The 21,013-nt window shown below is 39.2% G+C and overlaps 1 protein-coding gene across 1 annotated transcript; it reads right to left on the reverse strand.

Annotated features, from left to right (window-relative positions):
• Positions 1-214: 214 nt before the first annotated feature.
• On the reverse strand, positions 215-18,259 carry cabp4 (calcium binding protein 4). The gene is made up of 9 exons (XM_068702270.1): positions 18,204-18,259; positions 17,579-17,680; positions 17,068-17,200; positions 9,998-10,028; positions 9,521-9,664; positions 4,438-4,547; positions 2,645-2,792; positions 757-822; positions 215-262 (listed from the first exon to the last, which is right to left on the reverse strand). The coding sequence occupies exons 1-8, from the start codon at positions 18,257-18,259 to the stop codon at positions 794-796; spliced, it is 753 nt and encodes a 250-aa protein (XP_068558371.1). The 3' UTR covers positions 215-262; positions 757-793.
• Positions 18,260-21,013: the final 2,754 nt, after the last annotated feature.

Genomic DNA, 21,013 nt, shown 5'->3' on the forward strand with positions numbered 1-21,013 from the left:
AGCAGCATGAGTTTTTACCTCACAGTAAGCATCTCACGTAAAGCCCCCAAAACATTGGATTCAAATCAAGTATTTCTAGAAAACATTGAATATTAATGACATAAAACACATATATATGTATCATTTCCAACACAAAAACTCAACTCTGGACTGCGTGGGTGTGGTTTTATTAGATTTGACAGTAACCAAACTAACCATATCAGATTCTTGTTTGGCGCATTGTAGTCTGTGACATCACCTTTTCCCTACAGAGCCCTGCCCACTTCAGTCCGTCAAAAGAACATAGAGTAGAGAAAAAACACAAACCTATAATGTAAAATAACCAAAGATGTTCAATCTTTGGCAGAGAATACTGAGTTCATGTAGGACTCCAACACACAGAGTAAAGATGAGTTGAGAAAATTGTTTTCATAGCTTTTAGACCATTTATGAGCAAATAAGTTGATATATAATACAGTCCTCCATGAGCCTTAAGTTAATATGTAATCAGTGGGTAAAGAAAATGAATTCTGGAGATCTGAGGAGTCTGTACATTTTCTAACCACAAGGGGGCGATAATGCAGCATTACTGTTACATTTAAGTGTTTCATAACTCACCCTTTACCCTCTGTACTCACTAAAACTCAACTTTTATAATGAAAATATGAACACATCTCTTTGACTCCACTATATTTGTTTTTTTTAACAATCAAACATTACAAATATATAATGTCACAGAAAACAGAATTACAACAGCAAGAAGAAGAAAGTACTCACATCCAGCGTTCTATGCTCCATCTCCTTCCATCAGACGTCATCGTGCAGAAAGCATCATAACAAACTCTGCAGAGGGAGACAGAGACAGCAGCAGATCCACCGATAAGGACTAATGACACTCTAATATCATAAAGGGACAGCATGGGATGCAGCCACATCATTTTCAGCCTGTGAACTGGAAACTAACACAGCTCATGGTGTGATGTAATGTTTCTATTATCACCAAGTTAATGAAAAGTCCAAGAAGTGAAGGCGTGATATGTCAAAGAAAAAAATAGCAGAAAGGATACAGGAGCATTTTAGTTGAAAATTGCAATAAGTCAGTTGGGGGGGGGTTCTGTTGAAGTAAGATAAAGCACATTGTTAATCAGTTTGATTAACACTTGATTCAGCTGGCAGTGGCCATTATTGCAGATTCACTTGTCAATCAAGACAGCTATTGATGTGTCCCTGTCAATGGAACTCAGCTGCAGATAGCTTGAGGCAGGTTTCACTAAATCAATCCAGTCAATCATGTCTTCCATTCCCCAATGTCCTCCTGAAGAGCTTTGCCCCGCAAGGCTTCTGACTGTAGGTGTGACTCTATTGACTGACTGAGCAGTAAAGCTTAATTCCGGATTAAGCCACTAACATTATCTCTTGAGATACTCCTCCAAACATTTTATTTCAAAAGAAGTAAATTGAGCGGAACCGCAGCTCCTATAGTCGTCCTAACACCTGAGTTTGACCCGCCGCCTGTGTAGTGAGAACGAGCGGCTAACTGATCATATTGAGGAGCACCTGCTTATTGATCCCTTCTGGGACTGACGCACCTATTCATATGTTTCCGATAACTGTAATTGATTGGATTGCTGAGACAAGACAAACAGGATCACACCTCTAAGCCCTTTGTGTGCTGCAGGCCATAATCACACACACACACGTGTGTGCAGTGATGATGACGCCTGCACGTGTGCACATAGACTTGTAAGTGTGCATTCATGTGTGTGTGACTGTATCCCACTGTATTGTTTATTAGCTTGCAAGGTAAAATATGGTAATGACATTTCTGCAAAGCCCTTGAGCTGCCCATGTGTGTGTTCTTGGTGTGACATGTGACAGGTGTGCAGGCATGTGTATCGATTGGCTTAATGCACTCCTAATTAAATCGGATGGGCAATTCCAGCTAACCCACCTTGACTTAACCAACCCTTCTTTCCCATCTCAAACTTTTCCCTCCTCATTTCTTATAGATTTTCTCCTTCTGTCCCCTTCATCCTGAACCCATTCCAATCAGATGCATTGACCCTTCTGCTTTGCCCTCCTTAGTTCGCTCTTCAGATCCCTTAGACCAACAGTTACCAACATTTTTCATCTGATAAATTGGGTGTTTCAGTACTGTACGTATGCTATTAATATAACAAAAGATATTAGCAGAAAGTTGGATGTTAAAATCATTAATCCATTACTTTTAGCAAACAATTTTAACAGTTTTTTTCCCCATTACTTCTAGCTACCTATTTCATCTTCTCCATTACGTTAATCATTTTATCCATTACCATTAACTTTCTATTTGAACTATTTATTGATTAGCCTACTTTTAACTCTTTTGACTTATCTGCTTGCTTCTTATTTGCACACTCAACTGACTCAGGATGGATCGCTTGCTGGTTCATTTAAAGTCACAATCAGTAAAAAGTTAAAAGCCAACCCCAGATTCATTCTTGTTTTAGAACAAGCTTTGTCCGCCTTTAGCTTCACCTTGCTATATTTGCACTGTGTCCACGATTGCTCTTGGATGATTGTGGATGATAGTGTTTTATCATTGTGTTGTATTCATTGTTTTAATGTCCTCTCACACCTTGCCTGGAGTCTGTCTACTCCCCCCCCCCAATCCCCAACCGCTCACCATCAAAGTCAATGTTGCCGTCTTTGTTGAGGTCAATGTCGCTGAGGATCTCCTCCAGCTCACCTTTCTTCAGCTTCTCCCCAAGGAGGGTCTTCATGCCCTCCTTCAGCTCATCGAGCGTGATCTTTCCATCACCATCACAGTCAAACTGCAATGTGTGCAGTTAGTGGAGAGCATTGAGGTGGGCACATAGACATGGAGAGACAAACAGATCATAGATGAAGAGGATGACAGAAGAAATAAGGAAGAAAAGAACAAATATTACAAGTCTCTGTTGCGGATGTGGAGGGTGAAGATTGATCATGGAGTGCTGAAATGAGGTGGAGAAAGAAAGATGGAAATAGAGGGAGAGAACGTTATCAAGAGACAAACAAAGAGACTCAGAGATGATGCAAAAAAGAGTTTTACATTGACAGTGTATATTAACAACATGGCTGCACGAGGTCCCTGGAAGTCTGAAAACAGCTTGAGTGGCAGATGGGGCGATGCTGACTCATGAGGTGTTAGTCGAGTGTTAGTGTTAGTACTGAAGTGAGACAGACTTTTTAAGTGAATATGAGGACTAAGTTGGGATGAGGCGAAAATGTATTCTCATTTGTCACAGAGCAAACTAAGCTCTGAAGTTATGGAAGTTTCTGTGCTTTAGTACTATTTCAACAGCCCCACAAACTGATTTGAAGGTCAGAACATGTGAATTTCTAGTTCGGACTTTTACGATGACGCACATGTGATTAAAGAATCTCCAGATTCAATGGCAGATGATTATGTCACCTTGCATTCTCAAAAGAGAGGACACATTTTAAAACCTTGCATGCAGAGGAATAACGGTGTCTTAGTGTCTTTCGTACTGGCTTTGATAAAAGCAAGTAGCCCAACTGGTTCAGGAAGAGATTGTTTGGTTGAGACAGATGTATTGTTACAAAGCTCTCTGTTCATGATCAGTAAAAGGGTGGATTATTCGATTGACACAATTTACTTTAGAGCCCCAAACTGTTTTTTACAATGTGAGGTGTACAATGCTGTGTTTCTATATTTCCATATTGAAAGCACTTTTTCATTTATCGAAATTTGTTTTGCCATCACTTTATTGGCAATAAAAACGTTGCTGAGTCAGCAGATGTCCAATTTCGCCCCTTGCTTTTAAAACAGCCACAATAGTCAAACTAAATGCCTACATTTATAATATAGATAAATTAATTCTTGTAGCATATTACACTCTCTGATTTGTTTTCAGTTATAATCATGAAGCGCACATTATCAGTGTTGTCTGTTTTGCTGTAACCATTAAAAACCTATCCTGCTATAATGTGTTCAGTGGAGGAACTGTAAGCTGTGCTTACAAATAACGTGACCGCCTTGTTTGTCCTGCTTGGTTGCTTGGACTACGTCACACCAGGGCTTGCCTTTGGGTGACCATCAATTTAGCACTTGCCTGCCTTTGTATTGACGTCAAAGAGAGCAACTCAATAGATATTTCCTCCAGACCAATGAAGCACAAATTAACATGTGAGTCAAAGAAGTGTAGAATATATATGGTGGCAGTTGTGATGGCAGGGACTGTCCTTCATAAAAAATTCATCAATCACAATATTTTCCTTTAACCTTTCCCCTTAAACCTGCCTCTGCATTCATAGCCAACTAGCCCTCTCCTTGCAGACTGACTGACAAGTAAACGCCTTACACTCTATAAGGAAAGGTCCTATTGCACACTTCTGGGTACTGTCACAATACCAGGCGCTTTGCACTTGCTTGAAGTCAAAAGTCTCTAGAGTTCCTTGCCGGAGACCTCTTACCTGTTTGAAAGCACAGCGGAGCTCCTTCAGCCCGACCATATGAGCCGTTTCAGCCAGCATCCTCGGCCCCATTAACTCGCAGAAATCATCAAAGTCTACATGACCACCCCCTGCAGAATGACAGAGGACACACACATAGATGCTGACACACACACACATGCACAGGTCGACTACCAAGTAATAACTTCTTTGCCTCGCTGAAGTGTGTCTCTGTCAGACATATGAATTTATGTATTAAGCATTAAGGTGTCAGAAGATATTGGCGCATGCAGTAAGTCCAGCGGTGGAAGAAGTTTTCAAATACTTTACACCCGCATTCATTTATTTGGCACAACACAATGCATCACCTTGCAAAGTCATGATGGTGAACATGTTAGCAAACAGTTGCTTATTTACATATGAAGTAAACACATGGCAGCATTTGGAGTCTCATTTCTGGCAACCAATATTCACTCTCTTTCTAGCTCTACTTTGGTGTCCACCAACTCCTGGTGGAGCTGGGGGGGGGGTATTGCAGTATTGTTAATAACTCATTAGGCCTCATGTCATAATTTGATCAATTGTTAATATAGAAATATGGATTAGAGACATTTTAAGTCAAACAAGCAACAACACAATTCAGCGATTCAGTTCAGAAGACGTATGAAGGTATTAGGTGCAAAAGGAACTGAAGTATCACATATGTTGAATGTATGTTATACATGCAAGTTCCGCTGCCACCATCTGCTGGCTAACGATACACTGAGAGAAAGATCGTGTTAATAATTTATGTCGGTTACAGGCAGGTTCCAGTTTTTGTTTTTTTAAGTACATTATCTCCCTCTCAAATATAGTGAATCGAAATATTAAAAGTGAAAAACACCAGTACAAGTACTGTACCTCACTATTGTACTTGAATGCAGTAATCAAGTAAAGGCAGTACAAATGCACCTGGCCTTTATTGACTTAATATCACGCTCCTGTTTTTGTTTTCATTAATAAATGTCCTCAGTGCATGGAGGCGTTGACAATACATTCATCTGTCTGCTCATTATGTTTCTATCCACCCAGTTACAAACAGTTTTGTTCTGTTTGATCCCTGTGGTAATTATCAACACAGACTGATACAATGGGAAGACTCATGTCATTAGTTTGACAAAAGAAAAGCGTATTTGATTGTAGACCAATAGACTCGGTCTGTTTTCATTGTCTGAGCCTTTGGTGGATGTGAAAGACTACTCCAATAAAGCCATGTGGTCATTTTGTGGTTCAAAACATTAATCAGTGCTCAGAGTGTGAGGACAGTTGAGGATTCAAATCCAACTATGCCAAACTGTGCTTGCTGAAGGATCCTAAAAAAAAGACCATTCATAATGATCTTTGATTATTCTATGATTTTTAAGCTAGCAAAGGATTTTCATAATTGCCTCGAGTACATTTTTTTGGGCTGACTGGCTTTACCCTTGTGGAGCAGCAGTCTTTGGGGGATTTCCTGACACCTCCTTGAAGAATTGTGCCTTAAGTGGGTCGGTTTATAATCATGGAGTGGAAAAATTCCCCCAAAAGTCATAGAAGATTATTATTAATTTTTAATTGATAGTGCAACACTAGTTATATAAGAAAGACTGGATTTCATGGTATTAATGGCTCTGTAGGGATTATGCTTCAGAGATTAAGCTAGGGATGTCTGAAGCTCATTCTACCTCATGGGTCAAATTAAGGCATCAATGAACAGATGAATAATTCATATTACACAGTATACATTATAGCAGAAAATATCAAATGCAGTCACCACCACCACCAAAGCCTTGACGTTAACAGTGTCCCTTTCAGGTAGAGCTATGAAATGCTTTTCTACACAGTTTAAAGGAATCACATATTGTGTCATTATCAAGTGGGGAAGTGGCAATGAAAGATAATTGTATACAGATTTCCCTGTTGTTCAACATGATGTATTTGGTATTTTTGTGAATCTTGACAATAATTTAAAATATGATCTTTTTTGCAATGGTGCACATCAGAAGGGGCCATTTATTGGGCATTAATGTGAGGTTAATGCAGCGGTGACTCTTTCAATTTTGAAGATCCTTGCTGTTGTTATTCTAACCACCTGATCAGGATCAAATCATTTTACATCTGGGACACCAGGTGAAGCCAATTAACCTTTTAAAAACGAGGCCTATTTGCAGGCCTCAGCTCGAATAAAGATAAGAAATACCTAATTAATTGTATAAAAAAAAAAAAAAAAAAAAAAAAAAAAAACTTTTTTTATATATTTTTGAGATGAGAAAAATCATGGAACTATCAGAAAACATGTTACTGGTTCACATAAGATAAGGATGGAACACAGCAGAACTTGGAAAACTCAAAAGCTCGATCTTGAAAAACAGCACTTTTAGGGTATTGTTTTTTGGAAAGTATGGGTATCCAAGACTTTTAATATGCTGGGCTCTTAGAACAACTGATATAGGCTCTATATACACAGCTATACATAGATACAGTGAAACATTTATGAAATATAGAGCATTTCAAATTAGAAAACTGATCAAATACTCCAATATTTGAATAAAAAAGTATTTTTAAAATTCAAAAACACTCTATATCACTTCTATGTATCACTCATGATGTTCATTGACTCAATAGACCGAAGATTGGACCTTTTTTGAGTGTTTTAAGCTCTTTCTATGCCCTTTTTAGTTATTTAGTTTAAGGTCAAATCCTGCTTCGACTCTATGTTCAGGGCTGTATCTCAGCCCCCCCTTCTCCGATTTTCACCATTGAGACATCCTTCGAACCGTAGGAGCCAATAGAATTGCCTGGAATTGAAAGCTAGATGATTGACAGCACTATTAGCCAATAAAGCTCAAAAAGGTCCAGCTCTGAAATCTGATTTGCTGAGCTTCCAACCCTCCCAAGAATCCGAGGAGTGTCGGAGAGACACGAATCGAACGGATTCACACGGAGCACCAGCAGCTGGACAAACATGCGTTGGAAGTACGGAGATATTCCATTTTTTCGCTGAGATTCGACCAAAAGTAAGTACAATATTCGATGAAAGCTGTGTGACTTTTTGTGTTCGAAGCTGAATATCTCTGCGATGGTTTACCGGAGAGAGAAATGGAAACTATGTCCGCAATCTCCGTCAGGCGCTCGTGCTTTTTCATGCTGCATGTTCGTAGGTAGCACGTTGCTAACGGAGTGTAGCAGCCTTTTTCTCCGGTCTGTCCCAGTCATATCGAGTATGATTTATGATATTTTGTTATTTGTTTGCTTGGCTGATGGGAGATGTGTTTGTCTCGTGTAGAAGTGACCTAGTTCATGTTGTTCCCAGGACGCTGAGGTTTCTGCAGAACTATAACATCACTATATTCGTTCTTCGTGGGTTCTCTGCCAGTTACTTTTAACACAAAACTCTCTAAGTTTTGATGTACTCTGCGTCCAAATGGGGGACCCTCGGGTGTATCTGGTTTTAACTAGCTGGTAGCCAACTGCACTCTGGACACTGAGGATCACAGCTGAGAAACACTGCCTTACTCTATCCAATGTGATGCAAATGTTTTGAGGTCAATATTTTTGCATTGTTGGTGTCATTGTTCTCGGGGCTCAATGCTACGTTACCTTTTTTTGTTGTGTAAATTGATCTTGAGTTTAGGCTATTTTTCCAAGCAGACACATATAGAAGTCTCCTAGACAATACATATCAAAATGTCTATTATTAATTACACACACCTAGTTAGAAGGTTGGTTCAGCCATTTACAAAAAAATAATAAATAAATAAAATGTATTAATTATTACTTGTTTAGTTCTATTTGTTCTGTTTTTTTTTATCAAAAGGAAGAAGAAAAGGTGTCAGAAATGCTCCTTTTTCTTCTCAGCGGATGGAGGGGCGCGTGTGTCCCTATTTGTGTTTTGATTGACAGCAGCTGGAAAGATGAGCTCCCCAGCAGGGCAACGAGAGACAAACTGAACAAAGTTGCAGCCTACAGAGAGGGTTCAATAGGCAGCGGTATTGAAGAGTAAGCACCACACCTGTACGTAAAAGGACCGACATGACATTTACAGGTAAGTTTAATGCGCTGCAGCTGATCAGCTATTTAGCAACCTAGCATGCAAACCGACGTTGGCATTCTGTTTGGTCACTCCTTCAACAGGCTATTGTGCAGACCAAGAGGCGTGTTCATGTAGATAAGAAGGAGACTTTTGCAGGAAAGCTAATGTGGCTCTTGTGTTGTGTAGCAGGCTGCTGCCAGTTTTGGTTGCAGAGCAGATATGTACACAGCAGCAGGCAGATACATGTAATTCAATTACATTTCCTATAATTTCAGTTGAACTTTTAGATCAGGCTGTAAAAATGTGTCACTTTTTTTTTTGGTTAAAAGTGTCAAGTCTCTCTCACCTGTAACCACACACAACAATGATGTCATGTACTAACAGTTACAGGATAATGGAAAATGCTAAAACGTGGTGTCGCAGAAATAGAAGACAGTCCTTAGTGAATATACTTAGTGATGTCAGTTACACAACAATGTATATCTGTAAAGTTTGCAAACTAGAATTAACATCAGCAACTTAGTTGCGGTTTATGTAAAGTCTCTTGGCAGACGCTCGTAGCTCAGGCTTGGCTCTGACACTAGGTAGGTGTTACAGGAACTGGTTCTCCAGACTTATGGCAAAAATCAATACAGTGATCATTCACCTTACACATTAAACACACACCACACACAAATCTATACTTGATCATTCAGTAAAAACAGCAAAGACAAACACACCCTCATTAAGAGCAGAGAGAGGCAAGTCAGATCTCGACCAAACGCACACTTCTCCATGGAGACTCCCTGCACCTGCTGTGTGAGGGCCATTAATCAGTCTGCTGAAATGTCACGAATGTCTCCAACTTCAAAGAAAAACATCAGTTCCTCACAGACTCGTAGGAAAGAATGTGCACGTATGCAAGCACATGCATTTATGCAACAGACGCATCACTCAGGCGTTCGCACCTACTCCCTTCAGAGAGACCCATCAGTCATGCACACATGCTTTTAACCAATCAGGAGGAAATGAAAACCAAACGCACACTGACACAACCAGATGATATGTACACACATTTCATCTTGATTTGCTGGATGATCTCTATGAGCTCCATCTCTGTAGGCATGTAGCCCATAGTCCTCATGCAGTCTGCGATGTCTTTGTAATGGATGAAGCCATCCGCATCATAGTCAAATTCCTTAAAGGCCTCCTGGAGCTCTGACAGACAGACAAACAAATTAGAGCAATCGCAACAAACTGTAAAGTAGGGTAAAATATTTCTCCCCAGACAGATAGTTACACTTTGTATACAAGTTTTAACTTAGCTGTAAGTTGTTGACTCCAGCAGCAGATACAACTAAAGCTTTGTTATGATTTATTAATTGGTTTTGTAGCTCTGAGTCATCGGCAAAAATTTCAGTCTGAGAAACCTTCAATCTCTTTTGTGACTCACAAAGAGGAGCAAAAAAAATCTGTGCGATTTGATAAAGCTGTGCATTGACTATTCATTTATCCTGTGTTTGCATCATAATTAGATTAACAACATCTTACCATCTAACTCCTCTGGCATCAGCTCTCTCTCCTGTGGGGCAAGAGAGGAAAAAAAAGACAGCATCAGAGGATGGGACGTAAAATCAGGGTGGCTTTGAAACAGCAAATTCTCCTGAGAAATATCCCAGTGATAATCTGTTTTTGACTACCAAATTAGAATAACATGCATATCATGTCAACACTGCCGCATGCTGACAGTAAACTCTAATGGGATTTCACCCTGCGACATGTCTTTCTAATTTGAGAAATGACACAATACCATTGCACACTCCTACGTGCATGTGCTCACACACTCGCTACATCTGCAGCATCCCGAGGGACATGCAGCATAAGCTCACGTCTGTGTGCACACAAATACACACCCATGCACAACCACGTGACAATGAGTTGCACAAACCTCTCACTGTCGCAAAGAAACGGATACATGTAAACTAAGACACGGATACACACACACACACACACACACACACACACACACACACACACACACAGACACAAGACATATCATTTGCATAAAGCCTTATGTGTGTGAATCATTGACTATTCTCTGCCTTGTTTTGACATTTGCTGAGGGTGATCTCACCTTCTCTTTCTCCTTCTTTCTCTCCCCTTTTTCATGGGTTTTCAGGGAAGGTGAGGCAATTTATAAATGCACTTTAGAATTTAATGACCAAAGTTGCAAGACTGTACCCTTGCATATCCTCAGGCAAGAAATACTCTCGGAATTTTACTTTAAAAAGGTATGTTGGCCATAAATGTGCTGATACATTAGTTTCTGTGAAGACCGCTTGTATACCATCGCATAGCAGGGCGAGAATGACAAACTCTGGTTCACAGCGAAACTCAGACAGCTAAGGTTCGAAAAAGGAGATGTTTAGAAGTGGGGACAGGGAAGTACAGGTTTAGACAGGCGGAGAGAAATGCTAAGCGACAGCACTCTGAGAAACTCTAACCGTTCATAGCTAATGACTCTACTTCTGTCTGAGGCCCCTCCAGACAGAACAACTACAAGTCTAAAGTCTCGGTGATACTCCAAAACCGACACATGGACAGCTGCGGTGGTAGTTCAGTTATACTGTACGCTCGGTGGATGCATTCCAAACATGCGCAATAGATATAGAATAGCTACAAAATTTACTTCATGTTGGTGGAAAGTATAAATCAGGCTTTAGCCTCTCCACTCACACGGAGTGGAGCAGAAGAGAGATGGGTGAAGTGAAGATAACGCCAGTACAAGTTACAAACAGGCTCTGTGTTGAATAGTATTCTATCATTTGTAGAATTAGATTCCGGTGGTGGCTGCCAACAATTGTTTCCGACTTGTAAAATCCAATAACTCCATAGAGTTGTAAAATCCAAAAGTAAAAGAAAATATATATTGAAAAAAGACTGATGTAATCATTTATATGAAATTCACAGCATTTTTGTCTAGTAAATATTATGCTTAAATCAATATTTGTTGGCATTTATCCTGTGAGAAACAACTGTTTGCACTTGTGAGATTTATTCAGTGATGAAAGTTGATTTAATGAAAAAATACTTGACTCTCTTAATCCGATGAATCACTTTTTCAATTTGAGGATATTTTCTATGGATTTGTTTTTATTTTCTATTAGGGTTATGAATTTATAAAATAGGACGACAGAAAACGGTAATAGAAGCTTTGAATAAGACAAAAAGGCAGTCCGTATAGCTTTGAAACTTCATCTCTTTACATTGCATGTTATAGTTATACTTTGTACTGTGAACCTTTGCACATTCTTGAGACAATTTTGCACATTAAAACTACTATTTGTAAAAACTGCACAGCAGCTGGTTTTTAATTCAGATCCATTGTACATATTTTTAAATATTTTCATTGTGATTTCCTTCTATTTAAAGTTATTTTATTTATGTTAGACACCAAAGCAGATTCCTTGTATGTAAAATCCTACTTGGCAATAAACCTGATTCTGATTTTCCCAATAACGCTTCATTCCTTGAAACAATGTTCCGATTAGCGCATTTGTAAACATGTACAGACTTTACACATGTACAACTTTGGTATTGAAAGATCTTGAAATTACATTCATCATCTAATCATGTATTACAAATGCTTGTGCCAACAGCATCTTGACAATGGAGCCTGCTAACAATCTGCAACTCTTCTGCTGAAGCATCAACACATCCACAGTGAAAGCAAGACACATGCAAACTCAGTCATCTTCCTATAGAGCAACCAAGCTTGACATGTATATGGCTGAGCACAAAGACGGCACAAGCCTGAGGATATCTTTAAGTTCAAAGAAACAAGACTGACACTCAAGCTTACGAAAGCTCTGATTATTGTGAGCAGAAATTTGCTGTGGGCTTGTTTTTCCTCCTTTTTCATTCAGTGAGGAAAAATATTGAGACTGAATGGAACTGAGAACAGGACACACTATTAGATGTATTCATCCATATCATGTACGACACTGTCATTTCTATTATGGCAGACATTACTTTTATTCCACTGTATTTTTGAGGGACATTTTGCTCTTAACCTCATCACATTTATCTGATTTCCATAGCAGCCAACTCATTTAGATGAAAGGTTTTGCATGAAAAACTTGACAAATATGTTGTATTGTTAAAATATCATATGGAGGAGATGGACAGCCTTGAGTGTTAAAATAGTTTGAATGCATCAAATTCAAGTGTTCAACCTTTGATCATAGTCGATGCTAATGCTCACCTTACGTCTATGCTTTTGTATTTTTTCATAGGACCTTTCCTTTTATTTGAGATCATTTTAGGGCTTTTATTGCCTTTTTATTCGAGCAGCTGGTGAATGACAGGAGAGAGGGGGTGAAACACAACAAAGGGTCTGAGTCGAGCTAGAGGTCGTACCTGGATCTTTGCTTTTAATCAAATGTCCATTTCTATTACTTTTTTTTTTTTTTTTTTACTGCTGAGAATGTGAGTAATAAAAAGGTAAATTAGAGAAGTAGTGGATCTGAAATGCAAAGAGAAGTTCAATATTTTCCTCCTAATACATGTTGGCACTCAGGATGGCTAATACATAAATCATGCAAGGTCATCCTGCTCAAGTGCACAATGGCTTGAGGAAAAGAAGAGGCTCCCATAGTTTATTTGGAAGCTGCTCCGCATGGCAGCCGTTCAAATGATTATTCACTATATAATCTTGCCTACAGAGTTGAGACACAAATGCGATGCCAAGAGTTACCTCACTACAAGTGTACTCTGCCTCAATTTTATATAAGTTTATATAAACCTCTGATTTTATTTTTTATTTTTTACGCTGCAGCATAAAAAGCCCCACATTGCCCAGAGTTCAACAATGCTGTTCACCCTACACGGGATCATTCCGCCTTCAAGGGCATATATTAAGATAGCAAGGTCAACACATTAATTGGATTTTTTTTCATCCAGAAAGGATTAGACAGCATGCAATGCAGACTTTCAATTCATCCGTCAGAACGATCCCATTAACAGTTAATTTCATTCTGTCTGCCTTCATGGTCCATCGAGCAGCCTGCTGCTTTGCAAGCATGACGCATGGACACGTATAAGTGGTATGTGACAAACACATGGTCACCACACTTAAACATGCAGTTACAGAGCGTACATATGACGCTCTTTGATGGATCTGACCTGTAAATGCATCGATTGTTTTTCTTCAGCGATTTGTTTCCCCAGGCCCCCTCTTCAGTTGGGTCTAATGAGGGCTGACAGGGAACCTTGCTGAGAGGGTTATTAATACTTGTGTTGAAGCATGGATTAGGACTGCTGAGGGACGGATGGTCTCCCTGCCTCAGTGTCAGGGCAGCAGCCCAAACCATGTGTCCTGTGGATACGATGCAGACCTTTCTCCCTGGCTACTACTAAATTCAAACCGGGGACTTTCACAGTAAAACAAGGCAGATCCATTGTGGCAGGTCAGGCAGTAATTCAGAGCAGGATGTGGAAATGGAGTCCACAGTAGCCCAAGGTCACTGGGAAACGCTTTTCATTTCCCATAAATGACTCTAAAACAATGATAATGTCCCATTTGTTATTAGGAAATATAATTAAAAATATAATTAAAACATTCTTCAGCACATAACTTCCTTTGGCGTGTATTTCTTTTATCTTGTCGTGTTATCTTTTACAGTAAATTCCTCTCCTGTGATGAAGGCATTTATGGAAAAGCCTTTGGCTCTCCTTTTATTATATGGTCTCACCAGGGTCCCATATGGTTCCACGGTTAAAAAGATTTCTATCATCCAATATAATAACGATAATAGTAATATCCCCTTTTTTATGGAATAAGTACTTTAGACATGTATGTTGGGTCAGCAACTTCTTCCTTCTGCTGACCGATTCCCACACATTGTTTGATAAAAAGCGGATTATTAGCATTATTATGTACATGATTATATATTATATACATTATTAAATGTATAAACACAGTGTGTTATATTTTTACAAAGAGTCCTGGTCAAGTCTACCAACTACTACACATCTATATTGTTGCCAAGGGAACATTTACTTTGCGTAATCTATTTACCTGAGCTGAACCCGTCTCTCAGAAATTACATTTATATACAATTAATTTGCAAAAGCAAATATATTTTGTAGGAAACTGCTGGCTGGTTTTATGCACGCAATTATGTTTTGTCCCAACAACATAATTGGGGAATCCAGAAACTACGCCTGTTGCTTCGTGAGTAAAGAGCCAATACTTTAACAATACATCTGTGCATCAAGAATGGACATGTCAATGAAAGTAAAACCTAATTCAGTCAGCTCTGCGTACAGTCTCATCCACCTTCATGTTTACAGAAGCACGGTCAGTCATAAGCTTTTGTTTTTCGAAACAGCCAGGAGGACAGCGGACAGAAGGAATGACGTGTTCTTCATTCTTTATAAACTTCACTCAGAAATGTTATTTATTTTCTTAACATTTTACTTTTGTTTCTAGTTCCTATTGCGGCTTGTAACGAAATAATTTCCCCTCGCGGGATCAATAAAGTTACTATCTATCTATCTATCTAGTGAGATATGAATGACTTTGTATATTAGCTTTGTTGTTGTAAACACAACTGTTGCTGCTCTATAAACAATATTTTTATGTATTTTAAACATAACTAAAAAAACATTTTTAATGTTACACATGTTTTTAAAAACAATTGTTTAGTAATGTAGAAAAGCAGAGTATTGATAAGAGCAGCTATGGTTGTACTAAATTCCTAAAGATGTCTATCCCTATCTGAAGGTCCAAGTTCTCCAACACGCTTGGAAAGGGAGGGCTGAGTTTAGGGGTATTTAGTTGGCTGCAATTTGCTACAAACCACTAGATGCCACTAAATCTTACACACTGGGCCTTTAAATGATGACAACAGACACGCCGACCAGCGTGTGCCTGCAGTAATATTTCAATCAAGTTTATTAGATCAGAAATATGCCAATTCTGATATGTTCACACTCAAAGCATATCAAGTAGTGATGTACAACCAATCAACCAACCGACCAGATGGTGTCAGCCCTCAGTAATGTACAATATGTGTGAGTACTCTAAATATGTTGACATTTCAGGACAATGCTACTTTTTTATAAAATAATAATTGTGACCTTCTGCATGAGAAGTTTTAGCTTTCAATATTAGCAGAACATGAATTTCCATTTCCAACCTATTATTTTAATGGGTATTTGCCATTCTGAGTTTTTAAGTAAGTCTCCTTAACATCCCGGATCTGATCCATGTCCACTTTCTCCGTACAAAGACACACATGTGCCGCCATAGTCTTCCTGGACTACACTGATCCCCTTGATTCTCTGCTCAGGTAGACATTTTTCCACTATATCTTTACATAGGAAGAAGTTGTTTGGTGCTATATTAATAGTGTCAAATTTAACACATTTTAAAGATATATAAATGGTGCTCTCTATAAATCAACTGTTTTTAACAGAAATGGGAACGGTGCCATTGAGCTGGATCATTTCATTGGCTCATTTCCAGTTGTAATTTTTCCCAAATATTCAGTGATGCCCTGCAGCAATCTGGGATCAGGGTATCAGGCTTGAACAGAGCCAATGCTTCACTTGAACCAGCCAGGGCATTAATGGAAGCCAGCCCAGTGTCCAGGCAGTAAATCATCCGTGAAGTGGAATTACTGGAGTGACTTCTTGGAAAGGATGTTGTTGTATTGTTTTGTTTTTTGTATAGCATGAGGTAACACCCCTCAGTCCTGATCAGATGGTTTGATGCTTGATTGAATAGAGGTGGGTACTGATATTGTCTTTCCACAATCGTTTGACTGATTTTTATATCAGCAATTACTGGTTTATTAACGGGGGCATTACTTTTTGGGCAGTTCACACTGCAAACAGCTGCAACCAGTGTTTATATTTTGATTCAATAGTTACCACTTAGAATCAGCTGAACAAATGGATCCATTTGCCAACTCTATTCCGTGTAACTTTAAAGTTGATGTGCTATTTCTCTCAGCTGTGGCTCAGTCTATAAACCTCCACGTTATCAACCTTTCTTCACCGGTCTCTTCCAAAAATCTCTATCATTCTCATAAAGGAAGGAGACTCAAATGTACAAATGTCCTTTTAACAATAACATAGTATAATGTAAGTGATTTTTATTATAGCTTTGGCAGCTTATATTATTGACTGGCTCTGCTGTGTTTGTCTTGTTGACAGACAGATGTGAAAAGTGGCATTATGAAATAATATGGTTAAGGCTAATTGGGGGAAAAAATGGCATTTTGAGAAAGTGTTAGAATTGAATGTTAAAAGTCTCTCAGGAACATGTAGGTGTGTCAGGAAACAATTGGCATGATGTTGTCATGTATTGATCCTACAAGCAGTTAAGGGCTGTGACATCATTGGCTTAATTGATGCAACTACATAATCAGCTGGCACACTATATGCTGATTCCTGACACATCTACCTGCTCCTAATGGTGTTTTATATAAAAACCAGAAGCTTGAAACGGCAACTATGTCCTTTTTTTGTTTGAGTAACCCAAGCAGGAACCAAGATGTGTGTCAAGACTGTGACAACAGGCATTTGCGTATGAGAGGTAATGTTGAACTGACCTGTCCAAAGAGTTTGTTGAGGTAGGAAATGTAGGCAGCGGCCACCGCTGAGCTGTTGCTGAGGCTCCTTTTGCTGTGCCGACGTGCATCCTCCTCCCCAGAGCCCTTCCCCTGTGCCGAGGACGACTTTGAGCTGTGAAGTGTGTATTTGCGTGCCAAGTGTTGAGAGCAGTCATCATCAAAGCCAAGCCTATAATTTCTTGTCCTAACTTACTTTAACTAACACACTTAAAGTTCCTTTTGGGGTCATCTATTCCTTATAGCCGCCCTTAAAATAATTGCTCTGCTTGAGCAGAATTATTGAAAAACGTCAGCACTCCAATCACCTGACATTAGCAGCTACGTCAGTCACTAGAAAAGGAAGGAAGCATTTCTTCGGAAGACAAGTTTCAAATTCTGAAGACTTTTTTTGCAGCTGATGTATCAATCGACCTAATTGGGTGCACAAATCTACACAACCCCCTCTCCTTGTGCTAATCAATGTTGATTAGAAACAGAGAATAATAATAACCAGAATTTCTTGGAGAGGCTGAGCTGAAGAGCCTTGTTTTTAAATCTCCCAGAAGCGGGCGATCTGCCAGCAGCTGCACCCTTCCCTCCTCGTGGAGCAGTGCTAGGAGAGAAAGAAGCCTTAATCAATTCAAAGTGCACTAAACATCTCGCAATTAATGTGAATACTTAAAAAAAAAAAAGATTTCACATAAGCAACAATACAAATCAACAGTGAACTCTGTGGCTTGTATTATGGATGGACCCCGTTGCTGAGGAAATCCAGATGGATTCAGACTGCTGATAGACAGCAGCAGCAATGGGAGACAATTGTTTGAATTTTGTAAGTTTCACCAACTTTGTTACCCAGAAACTCTGTAAAAATGTAAAAAAAAATCTTTCCAAAGCTATCTCTCTATTTCTCTTTATTAACAGCTTTACAGTATGATTTAAACATGTGGGGATAGATCTCTTGTTTATCTTTGAGCCCCAAATTGTGATTTAGACTGACTTAATGTTTAAAATGAGAATCCTACCAAGTGCAGGATTAAAGCTCACAGCCTCACCTCTTGACTTGAATTAGATTGTTAATTTGACTTTATAAGTGTATTCATTGCCTATTCCTTCTTCAGTTAGATCTCACTGACCTGGCAGCAGAGGGTGGTCTACTTTCTGGTCCTCCCTTTGCACTTTTCACTGACATCCTGGATGGAAAAAGATGAATGTGGAAAGGGATGTGAGTGTGGGGAAAAGACAAGAAATCTCCTAATGGAGTACTGAAAAAACAGATGCATAAGAGAGTCAAATTCCAAAAGGCTATGCATTTTTGACAAAAAAAAGACCCCTGATCTTTCACAACTTCATGAGGTTATTGATGCAGCTTTGAAAATATTGGACAGTAGAAAATCTGTTGACAAAGATTTTCCTATTTACTCTTAAAATTCATTAGTAGTTCTTTCTGGCAATCTGATGGATTTAAGTCCAGTGTTTTTAGCTCTATTTTGCTTGACGCCAACCTCTAGAAAGAGAGAAATATCTGGCATTTTGAGTTGCTAACTCTTTGTATCTGCCATTCCATGCTGGGTTGATCTTGTACAATGACTTTATCAGAGCTTTTCCGCTAAAAACAGCTACCTGCTGTGGTGGGAAATAGGGTTGATTAACCATAACACTAAATGTGTGGGCCGTAAAAGCTAAACAATTTAATAGAGTTGAGGAGAACAGTTGGGGGTGATTTGATTAATTGTTCATATAAAGCTAATGATTAGAGCAGCTTCAACCATTGTATTTGCACAGCACCCAGTGTCCATTAGCATGGGTCCATTGACAAGGGAATGAATGACATTCACATGCGTAGGACTTGCAGAGAAAGAGGCAGGGAGACTTATGGCTGTCTGTTTGAGAGGCAGATTAATGGTCTGTCATGGGCCTCTGCGGTTCTGCCTATCAACTCCTGTTCATAAACGGCACTGTATTCGGCTCTGATGTGCTATAAATATAATGCCTCACTTGCAATGCCGCCAAGACATATATATATACCCTAGATGTGCTCCAGCGGTTGCTACTTAACGCCTTGACGACCATGAGGGCCATAATGAGAAGCGACACGAAGACCAGCTACTCCTCTAATTTACGCTTGACCGTTTAAATGCGCCTCCGAAAACAAGCCGCATTCCCAACTCCCACTGGGTCGAACAAAACGTGCCATGACTGAGTAGTGATTGCCTGTCTGTAACGCTTTCACGCAACGACTGAGCATGTGATACTTGCTGATTGCAACACTCTTGGAGCATGTTAAGCTGTTAGTATGGAGAAGGTATGAATTTTCATGTCACACATGATTCACACGATTACAGTCGTGGAATTCTTTGAAAAGCGGACGGTATTTATAGTACTTGATGTACTATGTACTTTATATTCATAGAATAGGTTTATTTATGTAAATATGCATGCAGGCCAGATGATAAATTCAGTTTTGCATTAAATTAATGTTTGTTAGCTATTGCCCACATACAGTCAGGGCCATAAGTATTTGGACTGTGACACAATTATTCTATTTTTGCCTCGTTACATGACTCCAGTGGATTTGAAATTAAGCGGTCAATATGTGTTTGAAGTGTAGACTAATTCAATGGATATAATAAAAAATTCACAATAGCTGTTTAGGAATTACACCATTTTTACACAGCCCCCCATATTTTCAGAGGCTCAAAAGTAATTGGGCAAACTAACATAATTGTGATTATAATCATTATTTTTAATACTTGGAGGAAAATCCTTTTGTAGTCAATGATTGCCTGAAGTCTGGCACCCATAGACATCACCAAACGCTGAGTTTCCTCCCTTCAGATGCTTTGCCAGGCCTTCACTGCAGCCTCCTCCAGCTACTGCTGTTTGTAGATCTTTCTGCCATTCGTAAGTAAGTAAAAAGCATGCTCAATTGGGTTGATATCAGGTGACTTACTTGGCCATTGAAGAATATTCCATTTCTTTGCCTTGAGAAGCTCTTGGGTTGTTTTCACAGTGTGTTTTGGGTCATTGTCCATCTGCACTGTGAAGCTCCGTCCAATCAGTTTTGTAGCATTTGGCTGGATCTGAGCCGACAGCATAGCCCTAAACACCCCAGAACTCATCCTGCTGCTTCGATCAGTTGTGACATCACCAATAAACACCAGTGACCCAGTTCCATTGGCAGTATGGCTGCCCATGCCATAGCACTGCCTCCACCATGTTAGACAGATGATGTAGTTTGGCTCGGGACATGAGCTGTTCCTTTCCTTTTCCACACTTTTCTCTTCCTATCATTCTGGTACAAGTTAATCTTGGTTTCATCTGTCCAAAGAATATTTTTCCAAAAATGGTCTTTTTCAGATGTTTTCTGGTCTTGATTGTAGACTTTAACAGTAGCACGCCTACCTCTTCCAGAGTGTTCTTGACTTCAGTAGATGTTATGAAGGTGAGGAATTCTGCGACCATCTACTTAAGATATCTTCCATGTTCTTTCGGGCCTTTTGGTGTTGGTGAGCTTGCCAGTGCATTCTTTCTTTTTAAGAATGTAACAAACTGTTTAATTGGCCAATCCTAATGTTTCTGCCATCTTAATGATAGGTTTGTTAAGTTTTTTTCAGCCTAATAATGGCCTCCTACCAAATGCAAATTAACATTTTGAATCAACTCCAGACCTATTATCTGCATCACTTGTCATGAAATAGTGACAGAACAGGCCCCACCTGGCCATGAAACAGTCTGTCAGACAATTGTCCAATTACTTACTAAAGTTTCTGAAAATGTGGGGGGCTGTGTAAAAGTGGCTGTAATTCCTAAACGGTTTATGTGATATTTTTGTTATCCAATGAATTGAAGCTGAAAGTCTACACTTCAAACACACATTGACTGCTTAATTTCAAATTCATTGGAGTTGTGTAAAGAGGCAAAATTAGAATAATTGTGTCAGTCC

Source organism: Cebidichthys violaceus, unplaced genomic scaffold (assembly GCF_023349555.1).
Source record: "Cebidichthys violaceus isolate CVI_PGR_0920_01 unplaced genomic scaffold, fCebVio1.0.p SCAF_82, whole genome shotgun sequence".
Lineage (NCBI taxonomy): Eukaryota > Metazoa > Chordata > Actinopteri > Perciformes > Stichaeidae > Cebidichthys > Cebidichthys violaceus.